This window comes from Cannabis sativa, chromosome 3 (genome assembly GCF_029168945.1).
Source record: "Cannabis sativa cultivar Pink pepper isolate KNU-18-1 chromosome 3, ASM2916894v1, whole genome shotgun sequence".
Taxonomy (NCBI): domain Eukaryota; kingdom Viridiplantae; phylum Streptophyta; class Magnoliopsida; order Rosales; family Cannabaceae; genus Cannabis; species Cannabis sativa.
In genome coordinates, this window is record NC_083603.1 from 5,742,105 (window position 1) to 5,763,993 (window position 21,889).

The window sequence follows — 21,889 nt, forward strand, 5'->3', positions numbered from 1 at the left end:
TCGTGAACAGTTGCAAAAATATATGTATACATCATGACTTGAGGAAATACGGAGGAATACAAATAAAAATAAATCTAAGAGAACTAGCACACATTAGACTTTAGCTTCGAAATTTTTCAGCAATAAAAAAATAAGTCAAGGCATAGGCGTCTCTTATAATAAAAAAAAAAATACTCTATAACTTGGAAAAAATCGATATCATAGGGTACAATGTGTATCCTATGACTTCGGTTATTTAAAGTTATAGGGTATTGCATTTGCGCGTGCCCAAATAACTGAAATCGTAGGGTACGCGCATTATTAAATGGGCTTTGGCTTATAACCCTAATGAAACCCTAGCCCTAATATATATTATTCTCAACTCTCTACCTCTCTTTTTCACTTAACAAAATGATTCTCTCTCTCTCTCATCATTTTTAGCTCCAACCCCAACATCGAAGGCCACCACCGACGGCCCCAAACCACCGTCACCGTCGGTGAGCCATTTCTAGGTCCAAAGTTTATTTTTTTCGTCCTTACTAATTTTTTTCTTGTTTGCAGGTGGTTCTCTTGGCTGAATCGATTACACACTCTCTCTACAGTATATATGTATCATTTTTCAGAACTGTGGTGATTTGTGTTAATATCAAAAAATGTTGTTTGGTTAAGTTCCATTTTCTTTGAGTTAATATCATTTTGGATTGTTATTTTCATATTTGTGCTCTCAGCCAAATCACACTATCGATCTCTATATCCATGTCGTCCATCAGACTAAAATAAATATATACATAAAAAAAAAAAAAATTATGGCTTCGGTTATTTGCAAATAATCGAAATCATAGGACATTTTTGCTTTTAGATATATATACATGGACACTTAAACCCTAATAGCTAGGGAGTGTAATTATTAGAGGATTGACTCTAGTAATTACACTCTATTTTAAAATATAAGATGGTAATTATTTATGAATTCTTAATGCTTTGTTTAGCAAAATAGTTAATAATTACACAAGAAATAATATTTTTTAATAGTTAATTAATATGTATTTAAAATTGAAAGTTTTTAGTAATTACAAAGTACAATTACACCCAATTCTCATGGGAGTATGAGAATTTGACAGTGTAATTGAGACCTCAATTTCCTCCAATTACACAAACGTTACATACAGTGTTATTAAAATAAATTTCTCCATGCACTGCCTGTTAGACTATAATATAGTATATGAAATATAGCATATATATAAACGATATGTAATGCAGAAAAACTATAAACATATCGATATTATATATACAATGAAAGATCGATATACCTCCAGTCATTGATCTTTGAGCTTTAATCCCTGCGATAGCTTCGGTATTGGAGTTCGGGCTTCCTCGCTCTCTCAACTCTCTTTAGATGGAATTTACTGAATGAATTCAGAATGAGTGAGAAGCTCAGGGACCGAGACCTTATATTTATAGGTGAGATACTCTATCAGTATCTGCGCCACATTAATTGTCAGAATATTTTGACAATTAATTCAGGAAATCAAATCAGGTAATGAATATAGAAATCTAACCATATATAGAATATTACATAATTTATTTTGTCCAGATTCAATGAATATAAAATATTCATTTATCAGAAAATCAATTATTTATTTATTTCCTTAAATAAAAAATTTATTTCCATAATTAAAATATTCTTATATTGTCCAGATAAGCAACAACAAGAATTACAAAGTATAATACCTACAAGTGGCCTTTGGCCTCTAACAACCTACTGTGTCAGAACCAGTAGTAAGTTGCAAAGTTTGTTAAAACTGTTGCAACTAACTCTCAGCTATCTCAATCTACCCTAAGGCTATATAAACATATATACTTAACTTCAAACACAGATCAGAAAGAAATTGGAGAGGAAGAGACTTACAGTGGTTAAGTCTTGGACTCTAGGCTTAGGGCTCGGAGATCCAACCCAAGAAGGAGATATACACAGAGAAAGGAAGAAGAAGGAGTTAGTAAATATTCAGAGAGAGAGAGAAATAAATACTGAAATAAAAATAGATTACCAATCGTACCTGTGATTTGGAATCTTGCTTTGTAAATCTTTGATCTTGAAGATCTTATAGTGGAATGGGCTATTTTTTAAGGCGAGCTCGAAGAGGATGTACCCAGCAATATTTGGAACCTTTATAAAATCCTAGTGCAATCTCTCTATTTTTCTTTGCTCTTACAATTTTATCTCTGTTTGTGTATAGATCTAGGGGTTATTTTTGATCTGGGAAGGGATTTATTGGATTTCTGGGTTGAGAAGCAGTCTTCGAGTTTTGTTTGTGAGTTCTGAGCATGTGTTTGGTTCTAGAGGATTCGAAGGGTTAATTTGGGGTGGAGTTCAAACGACTTGGCGTTTTGGTTTGCTTCTGTCGTTTAACTCATAAATCAAAGGAGTCAACTGAGCTTTGACTCAGTGGTGAAAGGTCGATTTTGACCTTGGAGAAAACTTGATTTGTTTCTATTGTGTGTAGGTTAAAAGAGTAAATTTCCTACAAGTGTAATTATGTGCTCTGACAAATACTCAAAATTGTATAATTACCTTCAATTACACTTAATTCTACTTCCCTCTTGGCATTCCGAACGCGATCTTAGAAAAACTTTAAAAATACTTCTAAGAATTTTTCAAATCTCATAAGCTTAGCTAAATGTCTAAGGATGACCATAACCTCGCAAACCGCAAGGTTTCTATGTTTCAATGTTGTAACTAGTGTGTTTCAAATTAATTAGTCACACACAAATAGATAATCATGCCCTCTATTTATAGAGTTTTTACTCTTATTTTTGAACATGAATGACCACAATAAAATTTTTTACTGTTACTAATATTAAATTGAGCGTTTATGAACTTAATGGTTGATTTAGAAGTGATGAGAGTTGTTAGAGCCGAGCAAAACGTTCACAAAATATTCAAAAGTGTATGTTGAAAGTTAGTCAAATGACATGTCGCCTGTAGTAAAAAAATACTTAAAATTAGTAACTAGCAACCAGTTCTTCTATTTTTCAGCATTTTGCAAAATAACTCAAAACAATTCAAAAAATTTCACATTGACTTTATATCATTTATACAGCTTATTATAAATTGGTAAAAATAGGGAATAATTACATAAGGCACCATTTTTTATAAAATAATTACATTTTTACGTTCAAAGAATGTTTTTTTATATTTTTACGGTTTTTCAAAAAATAACACGAAAACAACATAAAATCAACAAGAAAACAACATAAAAGTAACATGAAATATCATCAAAATAACAACAAAAAATAACATACATATAACAAAAAATTAACAACAAATGAACAAAATTTCAACATAAAAAGACCGTATTTTATATAAATAAAATCAAAAAAATCGTAAAAATATTTAAAATTCTGTGAAACCGTATTTTTGTTGTTTTTTTGTTGTTTTTGTGCTTTGTGAAATTAACCCTAAAAATAAATCATCAACAACTATATTTTCATAACTACCATTTAATCACATTTAATTACATTTAGTAACTTAATTTACTAATTTTTAAAGAAACGATAATGAATACAAGTTATAAACTTTGTGATCATTAATATTAAAAATTTATAAATCATTTTAGATCATCATTCACATAATTTGATAAATATTATTTGTCAAACTAAATTATTTAATTTGAATATTATATGATATATAAAATAATATAACATTATCTACTTATTCATTCCTATATTATATCTTCAAACATTTTCATCAATTAGAATAATGAAAAATAATAATTAAAAAAATGATTTGGAGAAAAAAAAAAAAGGCAACGTGACAAACGATTAAAAGAAGGGATAATTTCACAAATGCACAAAAACAATAAAAAAAAAACAACAAAAATACAGTTTCACAGAATTTTAAACATTTTTACGATTTTTTTGATTTTATTTACAGAAGATACGGTTTTTTATGTTGTAATCTTGTTAATTTGTTGTTCATTTTTTGTTATCTATATGTTATTTTTTGTTGTTATTTTGATATTATTTTTATATTATTTTCTTGTTGATTTTATGTTGTTTTCGTGTTATTTTTTGAAAAACAGTAAAAATGTAAAAAAAAAAAAAAAACATTCTTTGAACGTAAAAATATAATTATTTTACAAAAATAGTGCTTTATGTAATTATTCCTTAAAAGAATGATTAGAGAAATCTTATCTTTCTTCAAATCTTCATAGAAAGCCTTTCTTTATAGGAGTTGTTTGAACATCTCAAAAAATTAACTAGTTGTCCAATAAGTTTCACTAACCTTACTCTACACAATTAAAAAAATAAAAATCATAGTTTATCTTCTAATTTCCCCGAATTATCATTATTCCATAATCTTTTAATATTAGTTGTGCGTACATTTAATATTATCATTATCATAGTTTCATTATTTTTGCATTATCTAATTATTATTATTTTTTTGAAATAAAGGAATATTAATTTCTATTAAAAGGCACAAAGTCAGCAGATCAAAAGATCAATACAAAATTCAAAACTAAAGACCAAGAGGAGACTCGGTCACGAAATTTTAGCATTATCTAAAAAAAGAACAATGTATAGAGTAAAAGAATGGGCTAATCCATTGAAGGATTTCTTATAATGAAAAAGGGAAATATTAGAGAAAGAGGACACAGGTCTAGGCTAAGGTGGGTTAGGCACGTTTCTAGGGCCTACCCATTTCAGGGACCTAAATAAAAAAGTAATTTTTAAAATATATATATTTTTATAATAATTTTTAAAAATATCATTTATTTTTATTATAAGGGCCCAAAATTAGTTTTTTCCTCAGGCCCATTTCAACTCAAGGTCGGTCCTGAGAGGACAAAACATTTCTAATATTCTTAATATAAGGAAAATTTACAAAAATACTGGAATTTAGATTAATTTTACAAAAATACTGTCACACAGAAAATTTTTCAAAAATACTGTGTTTTTAACACGAGTAGAACACAAACAGAATAACTCAAAACAACAGTAGAACAACTAAAAACCACCGGTAGAATACCAGTGAAAACTTAACACAGTATACAGCAGTATGAAACTTATAAAAAAACAGAGTAAAAAAATAAAAAATACCGCCTGGCAGTATTTTTGTAAAAAAATGGCAAAAATTAATATACTATGTAAATTTCCCTAATATAATAGTGCCAAATTTAGTGGAACGAATTTCTTTACTCAAAGTAGCTTGCCCAAAGACAATCGTAAAATAACGTCGGGCTTGTGCTCTCCAATTATTATTTCAATGAAATGTTCCCTACTCTACACAATTAAAAAAAAAAAAAAATGTAGGGTGACAGGTGCCTTGTGATCCTAATTTAACACTCTATGACCATTTTATTGTTGAGAGGAAATTACACTCTATACCTTTTTTATATTGTCTTTTTTTATTTTTACCTTTTTTTTTTTAAAGTCTTATCATTTTTACCTCTTTTTTTAAATATTGTACTAATTTTGCCCCTGTCACTTCAAGATACTTTCTATGTGACTCTCTTATGTCAGGGTATTTTGAGTATAATGCATATAAAAAGAGGTATGTTTTAATTAAATATAAAATTAGAGGTAAATTTGATTAATTGATTAATAAAAATGGTATTTTTCAACTTATCCTATTGTTCATGTGGGAAATTGTGTTGTTGGGCTTTTTTTTTTTAATTTGGAAAAAGCTTGAACTTATGTAAAGCCCATTTTTATTTTGTATGAACCACACTTTACATTAAACATAAAATAGAAAAACAAATTGAAAATACAACAGTCTTTCATATCATTTTTAAAAGTAGAAATTACATAATATATTGGAAAAATTATTAGAGTTTATTTTTTTTATGGCATAAATAAATAATAAATAAGTTAGTGTCGTCGAAAAAGTTATTGAAAAAGTCACTGTCGACGGAAGTCGCTGAAAAAATTACCATCACCGAAAAAAATCACTGAAAAAATTACCAGAAGTATATGTCTCATATATAAATAAAAATAGAATCAGTTCTATAACATAACGAAAATAATACAAAATAACTCAAACCAATTATAATTAAAATATAACTGGTTCTGTAACATAATAAATAAAATAAATAATACAAAATAACTCAAACTAGTTATAATTAAAATAAAACCAATTCTATAAGAACAAATAACACGATATAACTCAAAAAAAAAAAAAAAACTTTTTGGCTCCAAAATTATGACACTTGAGTTTTGTCTTCCTAAAATTTGGAGCCATATTTGATTATTATTGGATCTAATTTAATTAGCAAAATATGATATAGAATATCTAACTTTTACTAAAATTAGAATGTCTATCAAGACAGTTGGAGAGTTGAAAGTTTCAACATAAACAGGCTACATGTAAATATCACAAGTGAAAGTGATGACTTTAAGTGCTCTTCATACAAGCAATCTAATCTATCAAAAGTGTACAGAAGATGGTTTTTAGAGAAGTGAAAAGCATATGCAGTCATATAAAATTTGGTGCATCAAATAAAAAAATAGAAATATATTGAATTATTGTTGCTAGTTTTAAGCAGATAATAAAATTTTCAGCTGTAAAATTACTATGAAAAAAAAACAGTAAGATAAAAATATTTCGCCACTGTATGTTGAACGTTTCACTACAATCAAAAACAGTTCAACTCTCAAAAACTATTCAGAGTCATCTGTATATTTCCCGCGTCTTCTTTGAGCTATTTATTACATCATTCAAGGGCTGCAGAGGTTCTTGAGATCCTCTTCCTTGGCATACCAGTTCGGTATAATCTTCGATACATGAGGGTACAGATCTTTGTACGAATTTCTGATTGTTCCTTCGGCCACCCCGGTAGCAACAGAGATATCTGCATGCACATTTCTCAAATCAAATGCATAAATTTGCTAGGCAGTTGCTTGCAACAATATGTTTGTTATGGCACCCGAGTTCCCTTTAGTTGCAAGAACAATATATTGAGAAAACTAAGAACTACCCAAGATAGTTTATATCACATTTTAACCATGTAATCACTTGAAACAGAAACTATCAAATGATTCATGACAACCCATCTTTCAAAGATTTAAATCAGTACAAGAGAATTCGATCCATTTTTAATTTTGATTAACAAGAGTGAGAGGATATTTGAACCTTTAAGAGGCTTCTTATCATCTGAGAGCTGAGTTATGATGTAGATAACAGCTGCTGCAATAGATATAGGGCTCCTCCTGCAAATTGGGGATGAGAAAAAAAGGTCACACTCATGATATAGTACAAAAACTCAGAATATCAAATACTTCGCATAGTTCATTAACTCTTGGGAGCAACAAAAAGTGCAAGCTTCATTCATAGTAACCTGCTAAGCAAGAGAATTTAACAATCTACATGTCATGCACAATATTTCAAATGCACGAGTCTACATTTCTTTCACCTTATATCAAATTCTTCTGACTTCTGGACAGCTTCTTGGGCAGCTTTAACAGCTTGATTGTTCATACCAAGATTGGAGCAGAATCGCCTCTGAACATTATCGTTACAATTTATTGTGTCAGTGCAAGAATTGGAAATGAAAACTGAAATAGTATATAAGATATGTTTACTATACACAGAGTACAAACCCCACTTTTTTCTTCTTTTTTTTTTTTTTTGAAGGCACAAAAAGATTGCTTACCTATTCTAAACTTTGGAAAGAAATTTAAATAAAATTCTTACCATGAAGTCCCCAGCATGTATTGTACCCATCTCCACTGTCTGACCCTTCTCCAATCCCAGCTGTTTCACAATGTATTCTTTTGCTCGGCCAATTTCCTTCTTTGTTGCTCCATTGGCAACAGAGCAAATTTCTATTCGAAATCCACACGTTCAGCGAAGCTCATAGACAAAGCATAGATTTTTTTAAGGAAGCATCCAGATGTTAAAAGAATCATAAGCTGTACCCTTTACAGTTCGTGGTTTGTCTTCTTGTCGACAGGCGATGTATAGGCAAGCCGCCAACAATGCATCCTGATTTCTTCCCCTGCTGGATTTTTGATCCTCGACTCTCTTATAAATCTCATTAGCTCGATCCTACAAAATTAAATAAAGGAACAGAACAATAAAATCATATGGAGGATTAAGAGATTCAACAACAACAACAGCAACAAAAAAGTACAATTCAACTCAACTATTATTGATCAATATATGCAAACTGTGCAGACAGTTAATAAATGACAATTTGTCACATTTTCATATTAATACAGCATATATTAGTTACTACTACAAAATCCTTCAACATTGTTTTATATCCAAGTATAAAAAATACCAATGAATGGTCTACAAATGCAAAACAAGGTTTGGCTATGGCCTTACCTTCCTATCAAACACATGACTATAGAATGTTGTTTAAATCATGAATACCATACACATAAAAGATTACAATGCTTCTGATACAAGCAGAACAGCACAAAATTAGAATTTAGATGTACTACATATTATCTGAAAGCATGTATGTAGATGCACGAACAATGTAATCCTCCATATAGTTGCATATGTAACAAAGACCAAAGCAAATAGCATACCTTGATGGTTGCTACAAGGCCCAACCTGCAAGAAGTGTTAATACATCAGTTTCTTTGTGTTGTGCATGCTATAAAACATCGATGAAACAGAAACCTATACGACATATGCCATGTATATAAACATGTGAATAATACATTTCATAAGCAACTATGTAATGCTACCCAAAAATAATAATAATAAGGATAATAAAATGGTGTTTTCAAATATATTGTCCTTATTATTTTCAAGCACACTAGACCCGTTTCTTTCTTAGCTGAATTAAAGAAAAAGAACAGCATGGCATCAACTCCAGTAAATTGGTTTGGTATTGCTGAAATTCATACTCGAACAACCCAATTCTAAACTTCTAAACCAATTCAAACTACCGCCGAAAATTTACTCAAATTATTTGAAGAACCCAAGTCAAATGGAATCACCATAAGGTAATAAAGAGTGGAAAGGAAAAATAAATTTGATGGTTTAAAACCCAAGAAAAATGATGCTGCAACTAGCTCCAAAGTCCGACCATTCAACAAAAAAGAAATTAAAAATCTAGAAAATTTCCCCCAGCATCTTCACACCTAACGAGCACAAATGCAAATTGTAGCATAAGAAACTTAACAAAATCCAATTCTAGAGTTCATAACTAATTCAAACTGGCACTAAGAATTCACTCAACTAGTTTGAAGAACCTCAGTAGACTAAATGGTACACTTCTAATGTTCATTGTATGTAAAAGAAAAATAAATGCAATGTGTTAAAGCCTAAGACAAACATCACTACAACTAGCTCCCAAGTCTCAACTTCTAAAATATTAACTAACTGTCCCAAAATTTCTCACCACTGCCATACATAACAAACACAAGTGCAAAAATAGCATAAGAAACTTACCAAAATCCAAACCACCACATGACTCACATTTGCTACAGCACTACACTGCACTAGAATTTCAAAATCCATTACACGGGCTAAACAGCAAAACAAAATAACAAAATGACAGAATTCATTCCCTATTGTTCTTCCAATTTGCAACACTCAGATGTCTCTGCCAGGGCTAACTAAGAAGTGTTGGATACTTTATGATTATACCTCAAATGACCTTATTCATTCAATTTAAGCATATTAGAAAATCATTCAAATTCTCAGCTATCGATATGTCAATACGCATTGGACTAGACAATCTTCTGTTCTAATAAACCTGCTAAACAATGAAACCCCACATATCCGATCCAAACTCAAATCATAAAAAAGAAAACCCAAAATCCAATTCCAAGATTTCCACCGCCTTTCACCCTTCGCACAAACACAATTCAAAACCTAACTTTTAACACCAAACCAAACCATTCCAATTTCAAATTTTTAACTTTTGTAATATTTTCTGTTCAAAAACCACACACACACCTCCGCCGCCGCCCTCTTACCTATCAGACATGGTAGCAATGGTCTTAAACGCAAGGATCAAACCCCGATCCGGATTAGACCCACGATTCTGCCACCGACCAAGAGAAGAAGACAAGAACTCACCGCTAGCGCCGTTAGGCTTAGCGATCACAGTAGACAACCCACCATCAGCAAGAAGAGGGTTCGTGGGTCCACCAACACGTACAGGGTCGTTATCTCCCGACTCATTAGCGAAAGTACGCCACTCAGAGGTTTCATCAATGGAGTGAGATTCAAGAACAAGTCCACACTCTGAACAAACGGTGTCCCCAGCCGAGTGGTCGAAAACCACCTCTGTCTGGCGCTTGCAATCGGAGCAAAACGCATCAGACATTTTTTTTTCTTTTCCCCCAAAAAAGTAAACTTTCAAGAGTGTTTGGCAGAAAAGAAAACAATAATATAACAAATTTTGTCGAGAAAATTGTATTGGGAAGAATAATCTTTCTTCTTCTTCTTCTTCTTTTGGGGATTTTGGTTTGGGGTTTTGAGAAGAGAGAGAAGAATGAAAGTAAATGTAATAACAGAGTATGAGAAGGAAAGGGGTATTTATAGACAAACTCTCTCTCTCTTTTTCTGACTCGGTAGGAAAGTCACGGAGGTTTTGTGCTTTACTTGTGTTTGTTTGGATATAGGCTTTCTTCTACTCCCACCTCCCATAAATATTTCGGTAAATATTATTTTGGACTTTGTGTTTTATAAAAATTATCAATTAGACTCTCTCCTTTATTAAATTACAAAATAGATCTTGTATTTTTTAAAATTGTATAAATAAGACCCTAAATTAATTTTTTATCACAATAAAACTTAATAATAATCTGATCGAAAGATGTTATGACAAAACTAGTTATATTTTCTGTATTTATTTGAGTTAGAAATTGTCTTAAAGTTGATTATATTAAAAATTAAATTATTGAAAATTGAGTTCAGGGTCCTATTTTTACCATTTAACAAGTCCACTTTGTCATTTTAAAAACAAAAGGTCCAATTAGTAACTTTTGCAAAATACAGGATCTAAAATAGTATTTACCCTAAATATTTCTGTCGCATTATTAGGTGTGTTCATGTTTTTTTATTTTTACACTTTAAAGTAATTTTTTTTTTATTTTTATAAAAGTTCACATATTCTTAAATCGTAATCCAAATTCGCATAGTAACTCACATAGAAACTAATCGAGTAACTCAAACTGTAAAAAAAAAAAAAAAAATAAAAAAAATAATATATAAAATAATTTCCATTTAATCTAATCAGCATTATTTATTTTAAATTTTGGATTCAATGTAATTCGTTTAGATTGGTTTATTTTTTAATAATGAATTTATTTTATATTGTTATTTTATGTCTTCAACAACAAATTAAAATAAATATAACAGAATTAATAAATTGAAAGAAAGAAAAAATAAGTGTATGTATATAAAGAAATAATTAATTTTATTTTAGATTATATTTTTCTTATAAATAAAAATAGAATAAATATTTAAATTTTAAAAATATATTTATATCAAATTTATTGTATTTTTAAATTATTATTTTTTATATTAAAATATTAATGTATATATAAAATTTTTTTTAAATATATATATATGAATATCTGCGGATGGGATGTTGATTGAAAAATTTAAAATCTGTACTTGTGCAAATTGAATATTGATTAATATGTAAAAGTAACCGATCTAATTCAATCGCACTTTGCGGCTAGAATTAGATTGTGCCGATTGAATTGTATTGGGTATTTTATGAACACCCTTACTCAAAATGATATCCCTTGAAACTTTTAGGTTGTGAAAAAAAAAAATTCTTATTGATATTGTTAGATTTGAGAGTTTTTTTTTTCCAATTATGTTCAATTTTACTAGTGTGGGGGTGATTGTCTAAGTATTAAGTTGTGTCCTCAAATGTTGATATTTACTAAATTGTGTCACCTGAACTTTCATTTATGTTAAACTTTAGTTAGTAAAATTAGACAAAAGTCATTTATTCTAACTATCTCAATAGTTCTGAGACAATTTTCTTCTTTTTTTTTTTACAAAAGTTCTGAGATAAATTTTTAATAACTTAAAAACTTTAAAGTGCATAATTTGGTACGGATAAAAATTTCTATCACCTTAGGTTTAATTTGTATTGTATTAATTTTCTCCTCTTACGGAATTGGAGTATTGATAATTATGTATTGAATTGTAATAGTCTCCCTAAGTATTTTTTGAGTTGTAATTTTATTTTTATTCTTAGTTTTTGCAATAATGCAGTTCAGCTAAGTGAATTTATGCTCAAAATTTAACTGGTATAGTAGATGTGTTAACTATTCTATATATTATTATTTGTAATTAGGGGTGGGCATCCGATCCAATCCAACCTTTTTTTCCTCATCTGATCCAATCCAATTAGTAATTAGATTTGGAAAATCATCATCCGATCCAATCCAATTAGACCTCAGAATCCAATCCAATCCAATCCAATTACTAATTGGATTGGATCGGTTTTTTAATTGGATATCCAATTACACACCTAAATTTCAATATTAGCTTAAAATATAAAGAAAAATACGTAAAAAACTAAGTATCACTTTTTATTTAAGTTTAATACTTCATAAATATACTATTCTTACAAGTGTATTGTAGCTAAAAGTTTTAAATAATTAAAATAATAATATTTTTAAATAATAAAATAGAACAAAACATCATGAAAATAAATACACTAAACAATCAAGTGTTACAAATTCAACATACAAAAAAAATCTAATAAAAATCTAATAAATATTTATTATATTTTTCAATATTTTTTATTATATAAATAATTTTTTAATATATATAAATGTAATTGGATTGGATCGATTTTTAATTGGATTTTGAGATTGGCATCCAATAACCGATCCAATCCAATTAGAATCCAACTTTTAGCATCCAATCCAATCCAATTGTAATTGGATATCCAACTTTTTGTAATTGGATTGGATTGGATCGGTTCGGTTCAATTGGATTGGATTGGATGATGCCCACCCCTATTTGTAATGATCATGAGGTCTAATCTTCTTTTGTTGAATGAACACTAATTTTCAAAAAAAAAAAAAAATTCTCCTCCTATATTTTTTTCTACAAAAAATTACAATATTCTTATTTATTTTTTTTTTATAACTAAAAAAGAGAATCACGTGGTACAAATCTATTCCTCACCTCTTAGGTCATATTAACAATCTCAAAGACTAAGCTATAGGGCATGATATCAAAATTACAATATTATTAAAAAAATTAAAAAAATAATTCAAAAAAAAATAAAAAAAATAGAAAAATATATAGATTAATTTTAAATAAAATAATTATTATGGAAACATGATCCAATATTATTGAAAAGTATAAAATATATATATATTAAAAAATAATAATTTAACATAATTTTTTTTGGAATAATTACATAAGCCACCATTTTTTGTAAAATATTTACATTTTTACGTTCAAAGAATGTTTTTTTATATTTTTACAGTTTTCCAAAAAATACCATGAAAACAACATAAAATCAACAAGAAAACAACATAAAAGTAACATCAAAATAACATCAAAATAACAACAAAAAATAACATACATATAACAAAAAATTAACAACAAATGAACAAAATTTCAACATAAAAATACCGTATTTTATGTAAATAAAATTATAAAAATGTTCAAAATTCCATGAAACTGTATTTTGTTGTTTTTGTGCATTTGTGAAATTAACCCATTTTTTTTTTTCAAATAATAGGTGTCTTTCCATAACTTTTTGAGTAATTGTTTTTACACTCCACTCCCTAAAGGATCGTTTTAGTATATATATAGACTAATCTGGTCTAAAAATTTAATTAGATCATGCATATTTAAGACTACTCGTACCATTCAAAAATAAAAAAGACTACTAGTAATTTTTTTTAAAAAATTAAATAGTTTTACAATACCGAAAATAAGTTTAAAATATATTGCTTATATGATTATTTTTTCTTAATAGTAAGTAACTATTTAAATACTATTTTCAATACTATAAACTATAAAGGATCAAGAAATTTCTAAAAATTTATAAATGGAATATAACATACACAATTATGAAAACAAATCTAACTAAAAAATTATTGATGTTGAAACAAATAAGGAATATATCAAAACAATTTAGAATAATTACGCTTAGAATAATCATAGTCATATAAATATTTTTATAAGCATTACTATAAAGGATCATATATTGTCATCAATACAATTTAAATAACAAATCTCATATACATGGACTAATAATACAATAGGAGCATTGTTATTAGGTATTAGTGGTGCCTAGCACTTTTTCGACATGTTGCGTTACGATTAGCTGACGATACTCCCTAAAAGTTATTATAATAAATTATATGGGACCCAATACTTAGTTGGAGCAATAGCAATGTTGACACATAAGAATGTGCTAGACACCACTGATTCCCTTTTAAATTTCTCAATACAATAGGCCTTAGAAACTAAAAATGCTTCTTAGCATTTCTCTTTTCCTATTATTAATGACAATTTATTACAATTGATTATTGTGTAATTAATAATTAACATCTCAAAGCCATTATCTTCAAAAAAAAAAAAAAATAATCTCAAAGCCATGGGATAAAGATAAAAAAAATTTGGTGAAAATAGATATGGGTGGGAAAATTATATTTTGTACAATTTATGAGGAAAACAAATTGGTTTTTACAGCAGAAAAAAATTATTATAAATATATTATATTTAATTTTTGTAAATATTATTTTATATATTTATAAAATTATAAAAATTTGTTACAAATTTATAAGAGTTTTTTTACAAAAAAATAAAATTTGTTTGTTTGTATATATTTTTATAATATTCTGTATTTTTTAATTTTTATATATTTTTGAAAATTCTCCATATTATTATGTATGTTTTATTTTTATTTTTTTGAGAAAAGACTATTATATTAATCGGAAAACTAAATTACATAACAGTCAAAAAAAGAGGCGAAAATCTCTCTAACCAAATACTGTACAATCTAAAATCCATCGTAAGAGCAAACTTAGCCAACAAGTGGGCTTCGTTATTAGCAGATCTATAAACATGAGAGATCTGTGCTCGTGGGAAATTGGATAACAGAAAAGTAACATCGTTAAGTACAGTATAAAATGCTGATAGACCTTTAGTTTGAGACTTTAATCCATTAACAACCATTAATGAATCAATCTCAATTAAATCAACAATAAGTCTGAGAGACACCAGCAATTTGAGACTCCAAGCCACAACTATTGCTTCCATTTCTTATGGTTTAACACACCCTTTCATTGGTTTAGCCATTGCAGCAATAACATCACTACTGGAGTTACGAAGGAGAGCACCAAGGCCAAACACACTAGAAAAAACATTGACAGCAGCATCTGTATTCAATTTGAGTCTACCCGATGGTGGAGCTAGCCATTTAGGTTTACTTGGAGGCACCAAACGATGCTGCAAAGTTGCTGAAACCTATGCATTTGAATTATTTGCTGCAGCAAAAGTCTGAGAGTGTGAACAGCTTGCAGCAGCAGTATCCTGAGAGTTTGAACATTCAGAGACACGTTGGTGGGTTTTAAAATTGCTGGTCTGAGGTTGTTTGTAATCTGATAAGTAGTTGCTAGCAAATTGCAGGATACGCGAAGTAGTCTTTGGAGTTTTAGCATGTGTTTTTGCATTCCTTTCCGTAATGAAGAGTTCAACCTTATCAGTCTGAAGTTGAGAGGAGACATAGATTAAAAAATTAGAGAAAGAGCAGGACTTAGACAATTGCCAATTGATCACTGGATCCCAATTTTTCCAGACTTGTTTAGCACGAGTACACCAGAAAAGTGCATGGTTAATGGTCTCCAAACTCAGCTGACATAGAGGACATTGGGGAGATGTTGAAATGTGTCGATGATGCAAAGTTGCAGCAACAGGTAAAGCTTCATGGAAAGCACGCCAAGCAAAAATTTAAATTTTAGATGGTAATTTTAAAGCCCAGAAGGACTGCCACCATGTTTCATATGTATGAGAGCTGCTTGGTAGAGAGGAATCTAGTTCTTCCGAGGCCAATTTATAACCACTCTTAACCGTATAAAACCTTGATGTAGTGTAATGCCATGAAAGAATATCATCACAAGGAAACAAACTCAATGGTATTGAAAGAACTCTATCCACATCAGGTTGACAAAGTGAACTTGGAGTTTTTGAACATCCCATTGTCTCATATCAGTGATAAATTCAGCAACTTTGATATTAGGATCATTCCCAAAAAACACCAGGGGTTTAAAATTCGAGAGGCCTGGGATCCAAGGTTGTGAATTGCAGCAAACTATTCTCCATTTTAATCTTTTAAGTAGTAATTCCCTTCCCCATTACACTTCATACAAAAAAAAAATAGTAAAAAAATAGGAAATTACACGTGGAAGAATTGTTATAGTAACTAACTCATTTCTATATTTTCAGTTATATTTTCCAATAAGGAAACAAAAAAAATCAAACATAGATATGATTTATGATTAGCATTTATGGTGCATATAATAGAATAAGCAAAATATATAATAGGAATAAATAATTAACTTTTATTTGTGTTTTCTTATTAATCTTTTTTTTTCTTTCTTTTTAAGCAAGTTACCTTGTATTTGCTTATGATAGATGATAATTTTAGAAAAATCCAAATAAAAGTTTCATAATAGAGCCATTAGTGTTATACTTTATCCTTCCCTTAATTATCTAAAATTTTTAAACCAAAATCCAAAATTTAAAGGATAGCATAACAAATTTACCATTAAAGAATCTAAGATTACCCCATACAAAATTTAAAAATAAAAAAATCTATTTTTTTTGGCACTTTGAATGGAAATAATTTATAAGAAAATCCCAACTAAATAATTATAATTATTTATAATTTTTTTATTGAATTTTTTCCATCATAAATAATTATCATGTTAGGTAATCATTCATTTTAAGTAATAAATAATTGTCACTCAACTAAGGTCATTATCATATTTAGATTTGATAAATAAAAAATAAAAACCCAAATTTAAGTCTGAAATCCCAACTTTTGTTTTTCAGCATATTATTAAGTCTCTATATCTATACTAATTATTCTATTTTAACAATTTATAGACTTTCACATTTTGACAATATGAGTTTTAATAAATAACAAAATTTGCATGATTAGGAAGTCAACAATTTTATTTCAAAAACCCAAAATTTTAAGAAAGATTTTTAAAGTAAGTTAGAACTAGATCAATTAGTTAATAATATAAATCCCCTCAAAATAAAAAGAACTCAATTTTGTATTTGATTTCATCTTTCTCCACAATATTTTCTCCATGGAAAGTTTGTAGAGAAAAACTCATAAAGATAAAAAGAGACTAGAAAGAAAAGGAGATATATAGATTGAGGTTAACATTTTTGGCCACTACATGATTAGTTAACAAACAACCATTATTGCATGGTATTCTCATCGTCACTTAATAGAGATAAAACTAATATTTTAGTGTATAAAAATATTTATATATATTTTTTAATTTTTTCAATAGTAAATAATATAATTTTATCAATTATAATCAACAAAACTAATGAAAAGGTCCATTAGGTTATCACATTTTAAGATGCAAAATGGTTTGAAGGTTGGTATCTCATCTCAATATACACCACAAGCCTTGGTATAAAATTTGTCAGAAAGAGAACATATTCTTCATGGTAATCAATCTAATCTAAATCTATTGCTCTTCACATCAAAAAATCAAATAAAGTTGTTCCATATGTGTGATTGAAGTTGGCTTTTTATTAGACCTATATAATAATTCAAAATAGAACATGGAAACTCATAAATGTTATTGATTCTGAAATAATATTTTTTTTCACTTCTTTTTATAAAGTAGTGAATATTATAATTAAATACAAATCATAATAAGTTAGAAGAATAGTGTGGAAACCATAAACATGGTAAAGTAGCTTGTATTTATTTCTGAGAATAATTAGTATTTTTATCTCTGAAATTTTTATACAACTAAGTTTTGTCTCATATATAATAATAATTGGTTAATAATATTCTTTGAAATATAAAGTTTATAATAGTGTAATTTTTTTATCATATTTTATTTAATTTTATTGTAAAATGAGTGACGTAATAATGCATAATAATTGATAAAATTAATACAAATTAAATAGCTTTCATCCTTTTTATTTTTATGATTAAAAAACTAAAAATATAAATATATATTATTATATAAAAAATATTTTATTCCATTATTCATTAACATATAAGAAAGATGAATGGTAAATAATTTGCATTCATTTATCAACTATAATCCACCACTTCATTTATTTCACAATAAAATTTGATGGAAGGACTACGATACTGTAAAAAATATATTTTGAGATATGCTAAAAACGCAATGCTAGGACACTTAAAGAAGCATTTTGAGATATGCGATTGAGGCTTTCCTCCCTAGCGTAAGTTGGCAACACGTGAAAATGATGACCTGTACCTATTTTTCCAAAAAAAAAAAAAAATGATGACGTGTCAATAGTATAGTTCTCATAGAATCAACCTCGCATAATTTACCTTGCAAGAATATGCGACCGAGATAGTGGTCTAATACTATGCCCAGCATGGTTAAAAGAAACAAGATCGAGAGAAGTTAGCTTGTTTACTTAGGTTTGGTCCAAAAGATTAATGTGTTTGATAACTCGCTAAGAACTCACATGTTCTAAGTTGTCAACACAAGTGATGTCCAAATATGCAATCAAAGACGACCACAGACATCTAACTAAATCAAGCCTGAAGGACTATTATGCGAGTACAATACCACAGAGCCTGTAGGCCTGCATGTTGGAATATGAATGGACAAAATGCGACTTAATAAGTCGCACACATTGCTGTTATTAAAGTAAGAACAGACAAAATTGTACTGTTATACTTTAAACATTTTTTATTCATTAAATTATGTAATTATTATAATAATGGTCCTAATTGACCGGTGTGTAATCCCAATGGGCAATTACTTTTTATATAAAGAAGTGATCCAAATCTAATAAATTAAACTAAAAAAATATTACCAAATATTGACTAAGCAGACTCAGCTCTAAGTGAATCACTATAATTCTATTGTCTCTTTTATTTTCTATTAACCTTTGTCTATTTCGTAGCCTAGAGATTGAGTTTCTTTTAGTGTTGTCAAAATTTCTCCGACAACATATTTCTATAAAAGTGTAAAACAACAAACGAAAAGAAGAATATTTAGAAGAAAAAAAATCGCATTAATTACTTTATGTAATTTCCTTCTTTTTTTTTCTTTGAAATCAATGCAATTGTGTTTTCTTTTTTGAATTGGGCTTTGAAGCCCTTACTTGCTACAAAGCCCAATAAAAGGGGAAAGAAATTTGGGATAAGTTGAAAAATAACTCTTTTTTGTATCTATTAATCAAAAATACCTTCATATTTTTTTTTATTAAAATATACCCACTTTTTTAAGTGGATTGCCTAATATACCCTCACTCTCTACTTAAGTGTAGCATATAATTTATATAACCTAAGAGGTTTATGGGAACATCATCCATAAAAGTGGCTATATCTAAAAAAATATGAAAATGAAGGTAAAAATTAAAACAAGTAAAATAAAGTGGATATACAATGTAATTTTCTCAAGAAATTTCGTTATAAAATGCCTTTGATATTTCTCAAAGACGAGAGATCAAGAGCATGTTTGGTATTATTTTCTATTTTTTGTTTTCAAAAAATTGTTTTTAGAAATGAGAACAAAAAATAGTTTTTGAAGTTTTTAAAAACAAGTCATGTTTGGTTAGTGTTTTTTAAAAGCAATATTGACTAAAAGTGAATTGGTTTTTAAAACAGAAAACAACATTTTGTTGTTTTCAAAATTCTTGTTTTTTGTAACTTTATTTTCTGAAAACTGTTTTTAAAAAACAAGGCCAAACAAGCCAATTTGTTTTCAAAAAACAATTTTCTATTTTTAAAAACAAAAAACTATTTTTTAGTTATGATGCCAAACATGCACCACGTGTTTTTATTTTTGTTTCACATATTTCAAGAAATTACATTGTATATTTATTTTTTTTATTTTTTATTTTAATTTTTTAATTACTACTCTTTAATTTATACTTAATTTGATAAGTTATATTTATATTATGTGTATTAGGAATTTTAATTTTAATAAATTATGTGAGATTATATTTAATACTTTGATTATAAATTAAAGAAAATATTTATCAATTAAAATTATTTTGTAATTATATTTAGTTAAATTATAATAAAAAATAATAGTTCTCAACTTATTTCTATTATATACAATATAATATCCTAACCTTAAAAAATGAAACTATGGCTGATGAATTTTTTATTTGAAATTTCAACATCAACATCAACAACATACACTCTTTCTACAATTCTATCAATAAAATCATCATCTTCATGACCATCAGCTCTTAAAAACTACACAAACAAAACTAACATTGTATAAACATAGAAATTAACTAAAATAATTACAATAAATGGCATCCCTATAAGTATACTTTTTCTACATATATAAGCTTAAAAGTTATCACCCATTGATGGAAAAAAGGTATTATTGGTGCTTTAAACAATGCAAAGGAAATTTTAGTATATTGTTTTGACTTTATATAGTCTATAGTTATCTTTAAGAAAAATATAGAACAATTAATATTTTTACCCTAAATCTTTTATACTATTAAGTTGTTACCTTTAAATTATACGATTTATTAATAATACTACTTAAAATATAACTTTTATAATAACATAGTCTTTTCATCACATTTTATTCAATTTTATTATAAAATAAGTAAAATGGTGAATAATAATTGATAGGGAAAAAAACAGGAATATTCTAAAAAGGGAAAAATATTACAACAATACTGTGGGCCGGCCCAATGAACATTTGTACAGCCCAAAAGGAAAATATTACAAAAATACCACTTGCCCTTACCTTCAGCCGCACGTCACAAACGGAGAGGAAGAATGAAGCTCCATCGATGCAGTCGGCCACGCAACCAGAATGAAACCAGATCGAACGTAAAACAACTGTAAATCCCGTCGAATTTCAATAGGAAACGATCAAATCCAACGATCTAAACATAAATTTTTTTAAAAAAAAAAGAGCAGGACAACCGTGGAGAAACTGAAATTCAACATTTGATTTCGGTTTTTATAGTGCAATATCACTCAAACGAGCGTCGAAAATTCAGATTGAAGCAATGTAAATCTGTATTGAACAGATCTGGAGCTCCCCCTCAAATCCAAAAAAAAAAGGTATGAACTGAAATTTTTTTTCAACAATGATACATGGCATTTTTAGTTGCATTCTGGTTGATTCAATGGTGTGCAACAGGAAATTCATATGGTAAAACCAATAAACAAGAACTGATTCTGATTAAGGAACCAAGGGATACTAATAACTTTTTTTAATTTTTTTTGCGTTGGGTTACAGTTGCATTATCGTTTGAAAATGGTTTAGAAATCATGAAGAAGTGTTATATGACAAGTACCAAGAGCTAGCATATATACAAGGTAAGATTTATGTTAATGGTAGCAAATTAGTTTTATAATAGTTGTAAATCGATCTGATTCGAATAAACATGATGAAAAATGACAATGAGTAAGAACTATGTAATTTTGGGGATATAATTGTGGTTTTTCAGTTGGTTTACAGTTGCATAATCATTTAATAATAGTTTCATTACGTTTTTTGCAGGAATTTATTGTGGAAAAGATAGAGGACAGAACAGTTTGAGAAATGGTTAGTTTCCCAAAATTTAAATGAAGTTTCTTAATAGTTTTATTCTCGTTTCTTTGTAGTTTATTAACAACCAAAAAATGGCAAAATCAGGAATCAGGACAGGAAATACAATGCTTGAACAAAGGAACAGAGATAGAATTAAGTTTGTACTCTATTTCATAACATAATCAAACAAGTTTTAAAA

At 28.2% G+C, this 21,889-nt stretch overlaps 1 protein-coding gene across 1 annotated transcript; it reads right to left on the reverse strand.

Moving 5' to 3' along the window:
• Nucleotides 1–6,478: 6,478 nt before the first annotated feature.
• On the reverse strand, nt 6,479–10,526 carry LOC115709742 (transcription initiation factor IIB). The gene is made up of 7 exons (XM_030637926.2): nt 9,919–10,526; nt 8,518–8,542; nt 7,897–8,026; nt 7,673–7,803; nt 7,392–7,480; nt 7,112–7,188; nt 6,479–6,830 (listed from the first exon to the last, which is right to left on the reverse strand). The coding sequence occupies exons 1-7, from the start codon at nt 10,269–10,271 to the stop codon at nt 6,697–6,699; spliced, it is 939 nt and encodes a 312-aa protein (XP_030493786.1). The 5' UTR covers nt 10,272–10,526; the 3' UTR covers nt 6,479–6,696.
• Between the last annotated feature and the right edge of the window lie 11,363 nt (nt 10,527–21,889).